General features: G+C 37.9%; 1 protein-coding gene across 3 annotated transcripts in view; it reads right to left on the reverse strand.

Moving 5' to 3' along the window:
- Positions 1–343: 343 nt before the first annotated feature.
- Positions 344–17381, reverse strand: part of zfyve16 (zinc finger, FYVE domain containing 16) — a 28237-nt gene continuing 11199 nt past the window's right edge. Inside the window, exons 5-18 of one of the 3 annotated variants that reach the window (XM_067397360.1) lie at positions 15184–15351; positions 14631–14770; positions 14333–14546; positions 9856–9978; positions 9600–9755; positions 7923–8147; positions 7716–7798; positions 5873–5977; positions 5633–5783; positions 5252–5332; positions 4991–5153; positions 3058–3163; positions 2807–2983; positions 344–732 (exon numbers count right to left, since the gene is read on the reverse strand). In XM_067397360.1, coding sequence (XP_067253461.1) covers positions 574–732; positions 2807–2983; positions 3058–3163; positions 4991–5153; positions 5252–5332; positions 5633–5783; positions 5873–5977; positions 7716–7798; positions 7923–8147; positions 9600–9755; positions 9856–9978; positions 14333–14546; positions 14631–14770; positions 15184–15351 — 2051 coding nt within the window. In that variant the 3' untranslated portion in view covers positions 344–573. Of the gene's footprint in view, positions 733–2806; positions 2984–3057; positions 3164–4990; positions 5154–5251; positions 5333–5632; positions 5784–5872; positions 5978–7715; positions 7799–7922; positions 8148–9599; positions 9756–9855; positions 9979–14332; positions 14547–14630; positions 14771–15174; positions 15352–17381 lie in introns of all 3 variants that reach the window. The other 2 variants (XM_067397359.1, XM_067397361.1) reach the window with 2 other exon arrangements.

Below are 17381 nucleotides of genomic sequence, written 5' to 3' on the forward strand. Positions count from 1 at the left end.
AGATCGAGGAACATTGACTAATCATAAGACGCAGTACTTAGAAAGTACAATAATCAGTACATAAAATCTTCATATGGATTTTTACATCCACGTGAAGTTACTTCATATGATAAAAGTAAATTATGACTGATGGGAAAAAACACTGCAGATTCCAGACTTAAAATTTGAGAAACGCAGGACTTCACATGCTCGGTCACCGTGTGCGCAATCAAGTAATGATTATAATTCTCTGTATATCTGACATCATAGTCATACAAAAAACAATTCCGTTTGAGTTCAAACCAACATTCATCGACCAGCATCCAACGAACAGACCCCGGAAACACAACCGAAGAAGCACAGCACAGTTCTCACAATTTTATTTTCGTTGCTGATCCAAGACCTCTGCTTTATTCTAAAGGATTGCCAATATAGTTCCACTTCAATGAAGTGCTTTTTAATCTCCTTTAAAATGCATCAAACTCTCCATACCTTGTCAGAATTGTCAGACACGGATTTTCTAAGCATCTGCGGTTACGATCGTGAAGGTCCCACTGGCTGCCTGTGATTGGAAAGTTTATAAGTTACCAGTGTTCAAATGCTCAGTGAGATGAAGAAGAAAAACTCCATGTCCATGGCCTGATGGGGGACACAGGAGCTTCCTCCATGGATGACTGGAATTAGGGCTCCGTCCAGATCGTTCATATACTTCTGAGGCAAGAGGCGGCCACCAGAGCCAGCCTGGTACTCTACCTACAAAAACACAACAATGAGTGGATTTCAAATGCATCTTTTGTATAGAGGGTATGCATGTGACGTCACCATCGGCCGGAGTGACTGCAGTTACACCCACTGAGTGGCAGCATTGGCTTTCAGTGTGAATAGCGTGAAAAACACACAAAACGCATCTAAAATGGAAAAGAGCTGTGTGATTGACTGTACAGAGAGATTTGACAAGAAATCGACGGGAAAGGGATGTCAATGCATATCCTCTATATAATCTACATACTACAGTGTCTTGAGAGTAACTAATGGATTGATGCCAGTAACAAACAATTATATCCAAAAAGCAGCAGTGATAAACATTTAATGTCACCTTATACTGGCCCTCAGACTTAAAACTCTGCATCAAAAGCTCAAGCCTCAAGATTCATTTAAGTGAACCGTTTTTTTCAGGTGGTTTCAATGAACTGGGTAGTGTTGTCACGATACCAAAATTTTGACTTCGATACGATACCCAACTTAAATATCACGATACCGATACTTAAACGATACTATGGCAAAAACCTAAAACAGCAGGAAATAACATATGACAGAACTTCTTTCTTCACCAGTGTGCAGGCTGATAATTCTGGATTTGTGCTTCATTGCCATGAAGTTAGTTAGCTTTAATATAATTTTTAATGTTTATTATTTTCATGCTCAATAAAATTGTAAATTTATTTGCGGTTATGCTTTTTTCCCGTTTTTTTATACATGTAGGTTTTTGACAGTAAGATTATTGTAAATATTAGATTACTGTAAATAATTAGAGCAATGTTATTCATGCCTAAATTGTTTTAAAATAACCGTAGACTATATACCTTCACATATTTATGTATTTTTAAATAAATTTTTGCAACCAAAAATCACTTATTAAACTTACACTCAATAATACACCTCTTTGCGGAGGTCTGCTTGCACGAGAAAAATAAATAAATAACACTCATTTAATGTTTGAGAGCATAAACATAATGCTGGTACAAATCGGGAAGTTTGTCGGCAAGATGCTTTGCCAAGTTGGATGCGTTGGCTCCCTATGCTTGTGTTATTTTGTATATTTTGCAGACGGGCTTTGTGGTGTCCGTGGGCTTTCATTGTAAGCAAAATAATGCCATATTTCGCTTCGTGCATCAGCTTTCTCAACAATTTGTGGACGGTCTGCAAGAGCACCTGTATTTGCAAACATACCTCTCATTTCGTCAAAATAAAAGCTGTTGCGCAGTTGAGAGGAATAAACACGCACTCAATAATGTGCTTTAGAAGCAGCGCGCTGCACGCACACTGCCCCCTGCCCCCTGCTGTCGCACATTAGGAAATACGGCTGGCACTCAAAGTACCGGTACTAATAAAATGAAGAGCCGGACCGTTTTTAAAAGCAGGGTATCACTAAGCAACTGGGTTGAATTCATTGATTCAATGATAAACCAAAAGCTGTAATACAAACATTGATCAGCCAACAATGTTTACAGCATTTAAATTTGTCAACCATACTTGCTTGATGCGTGAGAACCAATGAGGTTCATTCTCGTCTGTTACACAGAATGTTTGAGCCTCCGCAAAAAAAAAAACATTGAGGTTTGTTCTCACGCGTCAAACAAGTATGGTTGAGCTGTATGTTCGCTGATCAACGTTCATATGTGAATAAAAGCCTAAATTAAATCTGTTCATTATATAAAGTGATCGTGTCTCTTCAGAGGACTTGGATTAAACCACTTCATTCATATGGATTTCTCTCACGATTTATTTATGAACATTTATGAACCGTTTCAGTTAGTTAAGAACTTTATTAATCCCACAAGGGGCAATTCAAGTAGAGTAGTAGCATCATATAGCAGACACAAAACATCACATAGACTGTACAAAGAATACAAAGTCTTGAGTGAAATAGACTTTCAAAGGAGGGACAGAAATGTCTGTCTGAACTATCAATTTTTGGTTGAACTATCAATTTAAAGGTTTTCTTTTGTTCATAACAGCCAGTGCAATTTCCGTCTTACATTACAAAATGAGTTTCAGAGTTGTTTCATCAACACTCCTGTGCAATTTAGTGCCGAAAATGACTTACCATGTCTGAGTCGGTGGAGACTCGGAGTGCGATAGAGTTGAATCCATTTGCCATGAGCACAGAGAGGTGCGGGCAGAGGGCAGCGCAGCTGGCGGTAGCAATCTCTCTCTGAAACTGAGCTGATGATGTGAGGATGGCAGATAGGGAGATGTCTGAAGACTTCAGCAGATAGAAGACCTGATGGGAGAGACAGGACATGAGCCAGAGATGACAACAACGAACTCATTGTGTGGGGGTCATGCAGTACACACCTCAGTACACCTGATGGTTCGGCCATCCATCTCAAACTCAGAGTCCTGCTGGATCTTAACGCTGGACACCCCCTCCAGAGACTTGCCATCCACTGGACTGGTGACTCTGCAAACATACAAAACATGTTATACTTTCTTAGGGGAATAATTTTTGACCTGACACAGCATCTTAACCACTGAAGGAAGCTGAAGGAATTAATTTTAAATAATGCCAAATTAATTAATGCAGTGCACACTTTCAAGGTCACTTGCAGCAGCGCCCAAACCGATCAATAGTGCTTTATCACTCAGGTTATTCAGTACAGTATTGGCATACCATACATCCATAAGGAAGCATCTGATAAGAACACTCTACTGGTCAAAAGTTTTGCTTTTGACTGCTCAAGGAACATTTCTGATTATTATCAATGTTGAAAACAACTTAACATTTTGGTGGAAACTGTCATACACTAAAATACTTTTATTCAGCAAGGATAAATTAAGTTATTTAAAAATAACAGTGAAGACATTTACAATGTTACAAAAGATTTCTATTTCAATGCATTTCTATGCAAATGCTCTTTTGAATTTTCTATTCATCAAAGAATCCTGAAAAAAATGTATCACTGCAGTGCTTCCCACAGGTTTGAAATATACTTGCGGTGGTAGCCGGGTGAAAAATCCTCCTATTACCCACAGCACAAAAATGGTCTACTACATGTGACAAACAAATAATGTGTGATTTTTAACAGTATTTTTATTTACTGAAATTAATTTTAATTACGTATTACATTTAATTACATACTAATATTATGCATTATTATGCATTTTAAATTATGCAAAATTACAGCATTTAAATGGTTCACATTTTCCTATGTTCTCCTTGCTGTCATATAGTGTCTCTCTCAGTGAATGGGACACAGATTTTACTAGTAAAATTTATAAAATGAATAATGTGTGTCAAATAATGTTCTTAGTCTTTTCTTCCTGTGGGGGAGACTACAATAATTTACTATGAATTAAATGGAAATCAAATTAAATACAATTTATTGTGTAACCAAAATACCAATAATGCCCAAAAGAAAAAGAAAAAACTTAGCGTGACTTTTAATTATAAACAAGCACGAAATACACCGAGACTCTTATTTTGAAATGTCTGTACTATTGCAGGCTGATCCTTCAGATTCTTACAATCTTCTAAAACATTTTTTATAAAGGTCATAAAGTAGACATTGTAATACTTCATCAACTTCAGTTCATTAGCAATCGCTTGGCATAAATCTGCGCTTTTCATTGATTGAGAATCCCTTTGAAGCAGATTGAAGCGCTGTTGCACAAGCTTGTAGAACATGCAACAGTGCCCCCTTGTGGCATTGCAAAACGCAGCGCCTGTGGGAATGTTAGCGGGAGTACAGTTCTGACGCACATGTAACGAGCAGGTATGAAACGAGTAGTTTATCAATCGTGGATGTGTCTCCAAATATACTTGGGCGGCCGTTATTATACGTGGGCGGCCCGCCCAAGTAAAATCTATGTGTGGGAAGCACTGCACTGTTTCCACAAAAATGTCAAGCATCAAAAACATTGATGATGATAATAATAAGATAGCATAGAATAACCATTATTAATAGAGCAATAGTAATAATTGAAAATAATTGAGCATCAAATCATCATATTAGAATGATTTCTGAAGGATCATGTGACACTGAAGACTGGAGTAATGATGCTAAAAATTCAGCTTTGATCACAGGAATAAATTACATAAAAAAAAAATAAAAACAGAAAAGTTATTTTAAATTGTAATAATATTTCACAGTATTAGCGTTTTTACTGTATTTTTGATCAAATAAATGAAGCCTTGGTGGGCAGAAGGGACTTTTTTTACATTAAACATTAAAATCTTAATTATTCTAAAATTTTGATAGTGTAAATATGTATGATAAATCGTTGGTACCCAGTATTGACAGGTGCGATCCATTCGACCCAGCGTACATTCACATTTTCCCGTGTCTCTTCTGAATCCGCCTTTCCACAGGGTATCTGGAAGTCGCTCTGGTCCCTGAGGGCCTGTCGCAAACCCTCCATGGTCTCCGGAGGGATCTGCACCATTAACCCATCTAAAGATGTAAAGGGACAGCGTGATGATACAGCTCTGCTTTTTGTAAGTAATAATCAGTCATGGTGTTCAAAAAACTGACTTGTATAAAAGCATTACCCTCCACAATGCTAGATTTGGCAATGAATCCTGATGAGGCTTTCAGAGCACCATTAAAAACCACAAAACTAGCTCCAGTCACTGCAAAAGAAAGACACTTAACAACTGCTGATATCAGATAACAAATATGATACAACTTAAAGGGTGTTTTCCCACTTGAACTTTTAGAATAGATATTACAATGTATTATAACTGTTGTTACAATGCATTATAAGGTTCATTACAAGACATAATGCATTAAAAATACTTTACTTAGAAGTCTTTATATATAATGGATTATAAAAGTGTTACCAAACATTTTAATCCATTTAAAGAGAAAACACAAAGTTAGGAAATATTTTTTGCTATATCGCCCAGCTCTAGCAACACCAATTGACAAACCTCTCCTGGTTTTTCCTGGTATACTATTGGCTTGCGTCCGGTAGCTTCCGTCGTCGTTCTGCATGCAGACCAAATGAGAATCGGCCTCTGTGCTGAAACAGGCACCGAAACTGATCACATGCTCATTGGAGGAGTTCACAACCTTCAGCATCTGCAACAGCCAGACCAAAACAAAACATTAAATGACAACAACACAATAACAACAGCCTGACTGCTGCACAACTCAAATATACCTCTGACCTCATTAAACCTGGACTTGGGAATCTCGATGTAGCTGTTTCCCAGCTCCATGTGTACTCGCAGACTTTCCACCACAGGTAAACTGTATTGGTAGTTCCTCAGATCCTGTGTTAGAATCAGCAAAACACAAGAATGAAGATGGATACATAGATTTGGGGGATACAAGGCCTATAGTTAACACTTGACAACACGTTTCACACTTGTAGTTCAGTTCTTTTGGTTCTTTTGGTCTGGACCAAAAAGGAAAATCATACATTAAGTCCTGGTTCGCTTGATGGTCACACTGTCATTTTTAACACAGAGCCTAAAGATACAAAACAAAAAACAGCTTTAATGACGTATATTTTACGAACAGAACTTACTGAACATCCTAAACAATGCTGTGTGCTGGGCTAAATGTGCTTGTTGTATGTGCATATTAGGGGTGTGATGAGATCTCGCGAGATTAAAATGTGTCGAGGTAAAAACTGCGATATTGCCATGACCGAGTGTGAGGGTGAAATTAGCATAGAATATGCCACCCCTACATTTACATTATGTCTCCACTGTTGTTTTGCTTTTTATAGAAATAAAAACCATTTAATTCAGTTGGATAACGGTCGCTTCAATTCCATCCAGCACATCCAACAACACGAGCTGCAGAGTCATATGTATTTGTCCGTTTGAGACCATTTTGCAAAACCTAAAAGACTCCTCTGACAGCCGAACAATGAAATTCAGTCAGAAGTTGAGACAGTCCTCTAATGTGGCCTCTCTCACGATGACAGTCAAATCAAAAACCAATAGGAGCACAGAGCCTGATGACAAGATTAGTGTGACAACAAACCACTTCTTGCTCCACACACATCAAGTTTTTTTCCAATATTCTTTTCAAGTCAAGCCATGATCAAAATTAATGCTAGAGATTGTTTTTTGTTTGCTAGCCACCATTTCAATCCCGTATGTAAATGCAGACATTAATGGCAACTGAGATCCTACAGTGTGACATGGCTGATAAGGGGGCTCATGTTCGTACAGTCTGACAAGCAACAATCGTAAAGGACTATTATTAATCGTGCACCTGGTCTACGTTTACCTTCAGACTAAAATGGATTTGCAAAGTAGAATCACCAGAAATAAGCCAATTTTGATGCAAACTAAACTTAATTTGCAGACACAGCCCACATTTTTCCATGACTGTGTCCAGGAAAGTGGCTGTAAGTGTACTTGAAAACACTATAGTTAGAATGGAGACCAAAGAAGCTGTAATTCTCAGAAATCAAGAGTGGCTCAGAGCTGAAGTACACTTTGAGAGGCGACAGTCTTGAGCGCTCTCTAATCTCCTTCATTAACTTTCCTGAGCTGAACCTGAGACTCGGGTTAGAAAGGTGGAAAAATAGCTTCACCAAAATACCATATTTGATTCCTGCCCTTTGAAATAATTTAAAAACTTTCAGGGGCAAATCATTCACAAATTAGAAAATTTTAATTAAAACTTTTAATTAAAAATGTAGATACTGAGTATAAGGCTATAACCAAATTTAATACTTTTATTCAGCAAGGAAGCATTAAATTGATCTAAAGTCATAGCAAAGACATTTGTAATGTTACAAAAGACATATTTCAAATAAATGCTGTTCTTTTTTATTTTCATCAGAGAATCCTGATGAAAAAGTATCACGGTTTCCTCACAAATATGAAGCAGCAAAACTGTTTTCAACTTAATAGTAAGAAATGTTTCTTGAGCAGCAAATCAGCATATTAGAATATTTTTCTTAAAGATCATATGACATTGAAGACTGGAGTAATGATGGTGAAAATTACTTCCAGGACAGACAAGTGAGAATTTAATGTGAACACGTACTGTGAGCAGATTCATGATGGTGTGTCCTGTCTCTTTAAAAACTGAGTCACGGAAACGCACGCTCACCAATGGGCAGGGATACACTGTAAAAATAAACAACAGATCACATGACTGGAGGGGTGGAGCTATGATCTAATATTATAATATATTTTGATAGCAATAATGTTTTAATAACTACATGTTCTTGGGTGTTCTTATGGGGCTCACCATTGTATTGTGCCCCTAGAGCGAGCAGCAGTCGGAGAGGAAACACTTTAGCCCAGGGCACCTCCAGCTTCTGAATCAAAACACCACAGAGGAACGGGACCTGTGGCAATGCAAGACCATCCAGAGGCTGAAAGGTTGGAGTGAAGAACAGGACGCAGCCGTGGTCTTTACTGCCCAGGAAACTGTCAGTGAACGTCACATTGCCAAGGTGATCAATGAACTTCCCTGTGGTGGGAAAAGAAAAGAAAAACACCATATAAGCCACATAAATGTCACTTATTTACATCCTGAATGTTTTGAGTTTTGGTTAAATGGACAAAACATCATGCAACAAAATGTTTTTGATGGTATAAATCTATTTTGTATGGAAGCTTGTTTCCGCCATGAAATAAAAAATTCTGACTTTTTCTTGCAATTGTGAGTTTATATCTCAGAATTCTGACTTTTTAGTTATAAAGTTATAAAGTCAGATTTAAGTGATATAATGTCAGGATTGCATGATATATTAGAGCTAAAAAGAGAGTTTATCACTCCAATAACCAGAAAAAACTGTCAGCAGCCAGATAAAAATTAATTTTCACCATGCTTTAGGATACATGAACAAACCCCTCTGTAAAAACCTTCAGAATGTAGAATAAAACTGTAAAGTTTGGTGTATGTAAGTGCTGATTTCTGAATGCATGGCTTTTAAAGATACGCAATGGAATCGAAATATACAAATAAACACTTAAATGTGTGTTTCGGATGTTTTCTTTCCACTAGTCTGATAACAACATGTTATGAAAAGCCAAATAGCCCAAAATGTTAAAAACAAAAAATAATTTTTGTGTCTTGCCTTAAAGGGTTAGTTCACCCAAAAATGAAAATTCTGTCATTTATTACTCACCCTCATGCCGTTCCACACCCGTAAGACCTTTGTTAATCTTTTGAACACAAATTAAGATATTTTAGTTGAAATCCAATGGCTCCGTGAGGCCTCCATAGGGAGCAATGACACTTCCTCTCTCAAGATCCATAAAGGTACTAAAAACATATTTAAATCAGTTCATGTGAGTACAGTGGTTCAATATTAATATTATAAAGCGATAAGAATATTTTTGGTGTGCCAAAAAAACCCCAAAATAACGACTTATTTATTGATGGCCGATTTCAAAACACTGCTTCAGGAAGATTTGGAGCATAAATGAATCAGTGTATCGAATCATGATTCAGATCGCGTGTCAAATTGCCAACGGCTGAAATCACGTGACTTTGGCGCTCTGAACAGCAGATTTGATACACTGATTAATTTATGCTCTGAATCTTCCTGAAGCAGTGTTTTGAAATCGGCCATCACTAAATAAGTCGTTATTTAGTTTTTTTGCCGCACCAAAAATATTCTTGTCGCTTCATAATATTAATATTGAACCACTGTACTCACATGAACTGATTTAAATATGATTTTAGTACATTAATGGATCTTGAGAGAGGAAATGTCATTGCTCCCTATGGAGGCCTCACGGAGCCATCGGATTTCAACTAAAATATCTTAATTTGTGTTCCGAAGATTAACGAAGGTCTTACGGGTGTGGAACGGCATGAGGGTGAGTAATAAATGACAGAATTTTCATTTTTGGGTGAACTAACCCTTTAAAATAGTAAGTTTTTTAGGTGACATTTGAGTTTTAGGTGACATACCTTTCTGTGCATCCTGGTATATACTAACATACAGGTTGAATACGTCTCTAGGCAGGCTGTTTTCCTCTGGGAAACACTCGATTATAAACACCAGCTCTTTCTGGCCAACTCCCTGAAGACCATTAGAGCTCAGACACCAGCACCTCTTCTCACAATCTACAACACAAACAGAGAGAGCGCAAGCAATGATGTTTATCAAATGAATAAGTTTAACATGATCACATACTTCAAGTCAAGTTCAGACATCGTAACATACATGTGACGATCTTGACGTTCACCAGTAAATTGGCATTGAGCACGAAGGTCAGAGGTTGTGGGCCTCCCTCCTCCAACAGCAGCAATATTTGGCAAGCAGCAGGACGCTCCTCAACTAATAAATCTGAAATGAAAAGAAAATTACACATTACAGAAAAACAGCTCCACATCATAAAGAGTTCACTCTGAATTCTCACATTTGACTGTTTTGATGACACAAAATAACCAAAATGGCAGTAACTTCAGTTCAAGGCAGCTACACATTTTACACATGTATAGCATTTTATATTAAAGGCACAAAATGTAGTTTTTAGCCACTAGCGGTCACTTATTCAAAACAAAGGCATAGCTTGATGACGCACTGAATCATGGGAGATGCTGTCTTCATGTCAACAGCCGGTGGAAAAGAATCCAACGGGACTCAGGCAGAAATCATCTTCATGGATGAGTTAATGTATGAAAGATTTATTAACATTACTGTAGTATGAAGCAGGATATGACTGAAAGCCACTGGAGCAGAACGAGGCCACTGAAGCAATTGCTAATGAGAGACGAGCGCGACACATGGCTCAAGAGCAGAGGAGCTTTAATTAAGCCGCAGTCACTGCTTCCACTTCTTCTGGTCAAGCGTATGTGGGGTAAAGCAGCGCTGTTTATATTAGATACGTTTGTGTGTTGAAAGTTGTTATAGTGCAACTCTGTGTTCACTCGGCGGCTATTATGAGATACTTGTTGCACACTGCAGTAAGCTAGATCAATATTAGGCATAGTAAAACATGGTACTTGCAGTAAATCAAGAAAATTAGATTCTGGTAGAAGCCTTTAAAAGTCCTTCCTAGTGTTGCCAAAAATATTGATATTTCAATATGTATCGATACTGAAATATCTGAAACGTTCCAATACTCCTTTTCTGCAGTATCGATACATTAATATCAGCTGTGTGTTCTCACTTAATCTTCTTGACAAATTAACATACACCCGCCTCCTGTCACTCACTCTTCTCATTTGCTCCGGATTAATAGTGCTTGTATCGTGCATAACTTTAGTATTCAGGTAAATTCAGTCAGTTTAATAGTTAGACGTAATGCCGCATTCCAGGCAACCCGTAACCCGTGTTTTTCCAACCTTCTACCCGTGAAAGTGCACTGGAACAGCAGTCAAAGCCGTGACTTCCCACCCGTGAACTCGTACTAGATCAATGTACTCCCAGTTACGAGTTCTGACGTCACATAGCCCGTGAAACAACAATGGCAGCCCCTACTGATGCCATGTTTATGCAAGTACACGGTAAAATAAAAGGTATAACAGCTTCTCTTGCCTTATGCGCCGTTTTCCTCCTCTGTTTCCCTCAAATAAGCAAGGAGTAAGCACATTTGGCGACAGAAATAATTAATGAGCATAAGCCCCGTACGGTCCGCCATGTTGGTTTGTTTACACTTTTACACAGTTTGGCGTGACTTTCCTGGAACGCTACAAAGTCGTGAGTCGCGATTTGAAATCGTGACTTACGGGCTCAAAAACCTGCCTGGAACGCAGCATAAGACGTAAATAGTTGAGAGAAAAAACGCTTGTTGTGTAACAGTATATTGGATCCGTGCATAAGCTCTTAAAGTGACAGCAGCCTAATAAACCATGCTACTGTCTGTCATGTAAATCGAACTCACTGTTCTTGACTGAATATCTCTTGCAACTTTAATTGTAAGCATTAATCTGTATTTCAACTTGTTTTTTGCAATTTGTTTATTTGATCTAATTTTATTACTGAGTGTTTACTTTGTAAATGTAGTTCAATGATTCAAATTAAGCCTCCCTGTGCTGCGTATAAGCTATTACAACAACAGGGCTCGACAATAAGGACTGCCCGATGACCCGGGGCCAGTGTGAATGACTCTCGGGACAGTAGACGGAATGGTCACTTGCCCGATTGAGCCAGTGCTGTAGGGTGTGCGATATCGTGTATGTCTATGATATCGTAATTGTTGATTTAACGATTTGAAATTATCGAGTATATCCCTCAATTTACAAAACCAAACAAAAACACAACACACCCATTGAGTGCACGCATGCAATACAGGACGTAGTCTAGTAACAGTTTAGGTTAGACTAGTGCGCGTGCATATTTAGAGTGTACGCTTTTACTGCACGTGATTTAGTCTATTAAAATGCCTTTAGAATGCCTCAGAATTTGATATAAGGGGCAAAAATGCCCCAGTATATCTTTTATATTCATATCATTTAATAAAGTCAACCAATATTACACAGTGACATTTTTCTCCAAATATCAACAATTACAAATGTGATATTGATTTTATAGAGTACAGTTTAATGAACAAGAACTTAATATCAAGTGACTTACATTTTAGATACCAAATCGCTTGTTTCACTCTATTTTGCCTATGAAAATAGTTCCAAACAAAGTCCACAGCATTGTTTTGTGTCTCTGAATGACACTTCCTGAATGAATCGGCCGTTTGAATGAATCAGTTGAATCTCAATGACTCGCTTATTAGCAGTAGGATTGTCACGATACCATAAAAATGTCTTACGATACTATACCAGCTGAAGTATCACGATACCAAGTAGTATCGCGATACCATGCAGTATACAAAATGAACCAAACTTTCATAAAAAACATGAAAACAGACCAGATTTTTCTCTGAATAGCCTACTTCATTAATGAGAATGAATAACAGGCTTTTATTACCAATCAAATGAATCATTGTAAACAAAATTCATCTTAGCACTGCATAGAAGCTGTATGAACTGACATTACGATGTAACATTTATGCATTTACACTTCAATTACAATTGCATAAACAATGTTATGATATTAATGTTTCAAATATAAAATTTGAATATAGAAACAAAAATGTTGGCGGAAAAAAATGATAGAATAGACCTACTTTTAGATGGGAGACTAAAGTCGCCAGTAGGTGGCAGCAAGTGTTAATGATCAAGTCAATGAATCATTCAACCGATTCGTTCAAAACGGCTGATTCATTCAGGAACGAAGCAAATGACTTTCTTAATGAATGGATTAGTGAGTCAGTGACTCGCCCAATTTGTTCAAAAACAGATTCATTTAGAAACGAAACAAAAACAGCGCTCTTGCTCGTGTCACGAACTATCAGGAGCATTTTTGCCAGCCTATCTTGAAATATCTAACCCTGACTGGAGAGCAGTAGGCTATGTAGCCTATATTAAAACATATAATACATTTATAATTAAAAAATCACGATTGGTATGATTGATAAGAACCGAGAGCAAACCCGCTATAACTTATTGATGAATGGAATTGCATTTGTCTGAATCGTGTTTGTCGTGTTTCTAGAAACAAACTATTTAATCTTTTCCAGAAGTGGCCAAATGAGCAACGGAAAACTGCGAGAATTCAGTCTTATATAAAGATTTTATGATGTTAATTAAGTGAATTTCAGACCCTTCCTCCAGATTAAATGACAACAACAACGTGCAAGCGCAACTTTATCTCATTGCAAAATTAACTGAAGCATCAGGAAACAATAAGGCGCTAATTCTACAGAGCATTTACTACACAGGGCACAGCAGACAGTCAACGGCAGTCTCTTGTAATGTTTTTGCAGGCACGCATGTTCAATTGAAGTGTACCTGCCGCACATACAACATTCCTTACGGTACTGACGATACTACCGTTTGAAAAATACAATGGCATCGCCAGTATTTTGAAGCTTTAGTATCGCGATACTACCGTAGTACCGGTACACCGTGCAACCCTAATTAGCAGGGACTTGCTGCCACCTACTGGCGGGTTTAATTTAAGGTTTAAAGTGTCTTTTCATTTTTAAAATGATTTCAAATAACAGTATTATATTTTCAACATTTCAAAACATTATTTATGCATCTAGCTCTCGACTGATTCATAAAATTTAATCTACAGATATATAGTTATAGATAATATACTTTCTGTACTTGAAAAACTCCTGTTTAAACTTACAAGAACAATTTGAAAAGCATTATTTCATTTATATGTTTGTTCTGTTGTATTCATATGTGCTATACTTGTAATTTGATTATTACTATTTTATTACTTGCTGTTTATTTATCTAAAAATATTTAAAATTTAAGTGAGTTAATCTAGTAGCTTTTGGTGCATAACCTTATTTATTAAGGTTACATGTTTCATAAACAACGAAGACAATAACTTGTCTTATTTTATAGGCCTATTTTCTTTTCTGTTACTTTTTTTTTTTTGTTGTGGGGCAAGTGAAAATATTGGTGGGGCAAGTAAAAATTTGAACCACTAAAAAATCATTTGAAAAAATCCTTAGCGTTGAGCCCTGAATAAAATGACCCAAATTATCAAACAATTATGAGATTATAACAAATGATCTGTATGGCGGTACATATGGCAGTTTTCCCCATGGTATTGAATATCGATATTTTTCAAGGTGTCATATCAAAGTTGGAAATTCCAGTATCGTGACAACACTAGTCCTTACCCCCATCTTCCTCCTCTCCTGTGGTAATGAGCAGTGGAGGCAGACCCTCGTCATCCTCTGGCACCAGGCTGACCGCTCTCTGTACGCAGCTGCCCACCCCACAAAGCAGGCCATAGTCCCATGGTCCTCTGATGGGCGGGCGGCTCACCTCGGCAGCGCTGTCCGAACTGCCTCCGGCACTCTCGTCACACTCGGCAGGAATTGTACCGTCAAGCTGAAAGGCAGCAAATCAATTAATGACTTCAGTTGTCATTATCAGTTATCTCTAGCATCAGTTCAGAGGATTTCGGCATCTCACCACCGGTGGGTCTGGCGTTACGGGGCTCGACTCCTGAGAGGATCTTCTGGTCTGTACGGAGAGTTTGGTGGTGTCGGCTACCTCACCGTTCGGCAGGATACCATCAGCAAACCACACGTGCTTCTGCTCACGTGGAAAACCTACAAGAACAAAAACAGAAACACAAACGACAGTGCCATTAGGATCAGGCTTCAAACATGATCCTTTAGAAATAATTCTAATATGCTGATTTGCTGCTCAAGAAATGTGTGCAATATGTTTGTGGAAACATGTTTTCAGGATTCTGTATAGAAAGTTTAAAAACAGATTTGAAATAGAAATGTTTTGTAATATTTAAATCTCATTTTTGGTCAATTTGATGCATCCTTGCTGAATAAATCGTACTTCACTAATGAAGTTAACCTAGACTTGCACTGTACATGAGCATGTAATTTGGGGCGCAGCCACTCTTTCATTCAAGAATTAATTATAGTAAGTGGAAGTCACTGTTTTTATAGCCATAAGAGCTATAACTCAGCATCCTTGCTCAGAGTGCAGTGCGTACCGTCATTACCGGGGTGTTTGAGGACAGACACGGGGACCATGACGGTGGGTGGGGGAGAGTTGAGGGTGCCGGCAGCACGGGCCTGCTGCATGGGTGGTATGGTGGAGCAGTACTCTGATGGGATGTTGGGATTGGGACTGGGCCCAGTGGGGCTCATCATTCTCTCATGGGCTTGAGCTGCACACAGACAAACAAAATCAGTCATTCCTGAATCAGGTGTCTTTTCAGTTCAGTGAATGAAAGGTCATGCTGGGAGAGAGAATGACTGAGAGAAAGGAAAAGTGGATATTGTGAATGATTCGCTATAACAATCAGTTATTAATATTTTGTTGGTTCTCTCTTGTTTTTATACCTGTTCATATTTTTTTTGTATGACAGCCTGGCCGAAAATTATGCACAATTTGTAATGTTTCATTGTGTCACCAATAAAACAATCGACTCCAAGCACAGCTACACAATATGCTTACAAAATGTTTAACAGATTTTTAGTAATATTTAAATAAAGAGTGAAGATGTCAATATTCCTAGTTTGATCATCACTTTTGGCCACTACTATACTCAGTGGTTGAAGTGGAAATATAAAAGTGCCGGTACTCCCAATGCTCAGTTCAAAACGCGTTCCTGAAGAAGGAAGGGCACGGTGGGTCACCGTACATGCAACATGTCGGAAGTGCAGGAAAACTGGCAGTACGCTAAAGGTAAAAATACTGCGTACTGGCACCATGCTGAACTGTGCTGGAAGAATGAGTGTAGTGACGTCGCCACTCAGGATTGGTCACTTGTCTGTTTCTCTGACCAGTTGCTCTGCAGCTGGCCAAGCACTCTATTTGCACTTAGTTAATAATGCAATATAAAGAAACATTTGATCATCCTCCATAATGCGCTCTCTGTTTACATCTCATACCATCTGTAAACTCTTGCATTACCAAAGCAATGACTGAGGAATTTGTATTGCATTCAAAAGAATGTAATTAGCCATCCAGTGGAAAAGCCATCCAGTGGCTCATGTATTTGTGTGAGGAAAAGTCCAAAAGAGGGCGGAGCTTTAACAGCTCACGCTTCAAATGCTCAACAACAACAAAGCCGGAGAATCTCACGCAGCCAAAATGAGGATTGTCAGTAACGGTGTTCAGCCTCACATTGTTCAAACCGGAGTCGACACTGATGGAGAGACTCAGGAAGAAGTTACAACTTTTAGAATGAAACTGGACATTTCCGAATGGTTAGTGGATACATTTATGTAGTTGCTGTGGAGTTGATTTAACTTATCGACTAGCATGTGCCGTCATGTTAATCTTTTGTGTTGAATTGACCCTCGTTTGTGAAGCAGTCCAACGTAAAATTATGGCATGACAACAACACTCTACCACAACAACTCTTCCTCTTCTCTAAAGCAGCCCAACATGGCCTCATCCCCTTTGTTGCATGTTCCTGGGGGCGGGGTTTATGTAAACTTTAGGGTTAGTTGATGTCGATAACTCAGGAAGAAGCTCATTGTAGTCCCTACAAGCAGTTTGCTGTAGTTCTTAAAAAGCGATTTCTGTAAAAGAAAATATGTCCTTTGCATTGAACTTTGAGCGTCATAACTTTGTAGATGTTGTTTACTCTCAAACAGCAACGTTACACACTAACTAAAGTTAAAAAAGTGGAATCATAATCAAAGACCCCTTTAAATATAGCACACTGTCAAGTATGAACTACTTTTAAAAAGCTTGACAACCCTTGGTTTATATGCTTTTATGTTATGGAAAAAAGCAGCATCAACATTGCAACCCACAAAAGAATGTCATATGGCTTTGAAACAACAGATGACAGAATTTACATTTTGGGGTAAACTGCTCCTTTAAATGCACTGAAAGACCAGTTCATATATCAAATATATTTATATACAGTACCGTTCAAAAGTTTAGGGTCTGTTAGATTTAGTTTTTTTAAAAGAAATGAATTTCATTCAGCAAGGATGCATTAAGTTGATCAAAGGTGACAAAAAGATTTCAATTTCAAATAAATGCTCTTCTTTTGAACTTTCTATTCATCAGAGAATCCTGAAAAAAAAGGTTTCCACAAAAATATGAAGCAGCACCACTTTTTTAAACATTGATAATTATAAGAAATGTTTCTTGATAATCAAATCAGCATATTAGAATAATTTCTGAAGGATCATGTGACACTGAAGACTGGAGTAATGATGCTGAAAATTCAGCTTT

Source organism: Chanodichthys erythropterus, chromosome 10, assembly GCF_024489055.1.
Source record: "Chanodichthys erythropterus isolate Z2021 chromosome 10, ASM2448905v1, whole genome shotgun sequence".
Classification (NCBI taxonomy): domain Eukaryota; kingdom Metazoa; phylum Chordata; class Actinopteri; order Cypriniformes; family Xenocyprididae; genus Chanodichthys; species Chanodichthys erythropterus.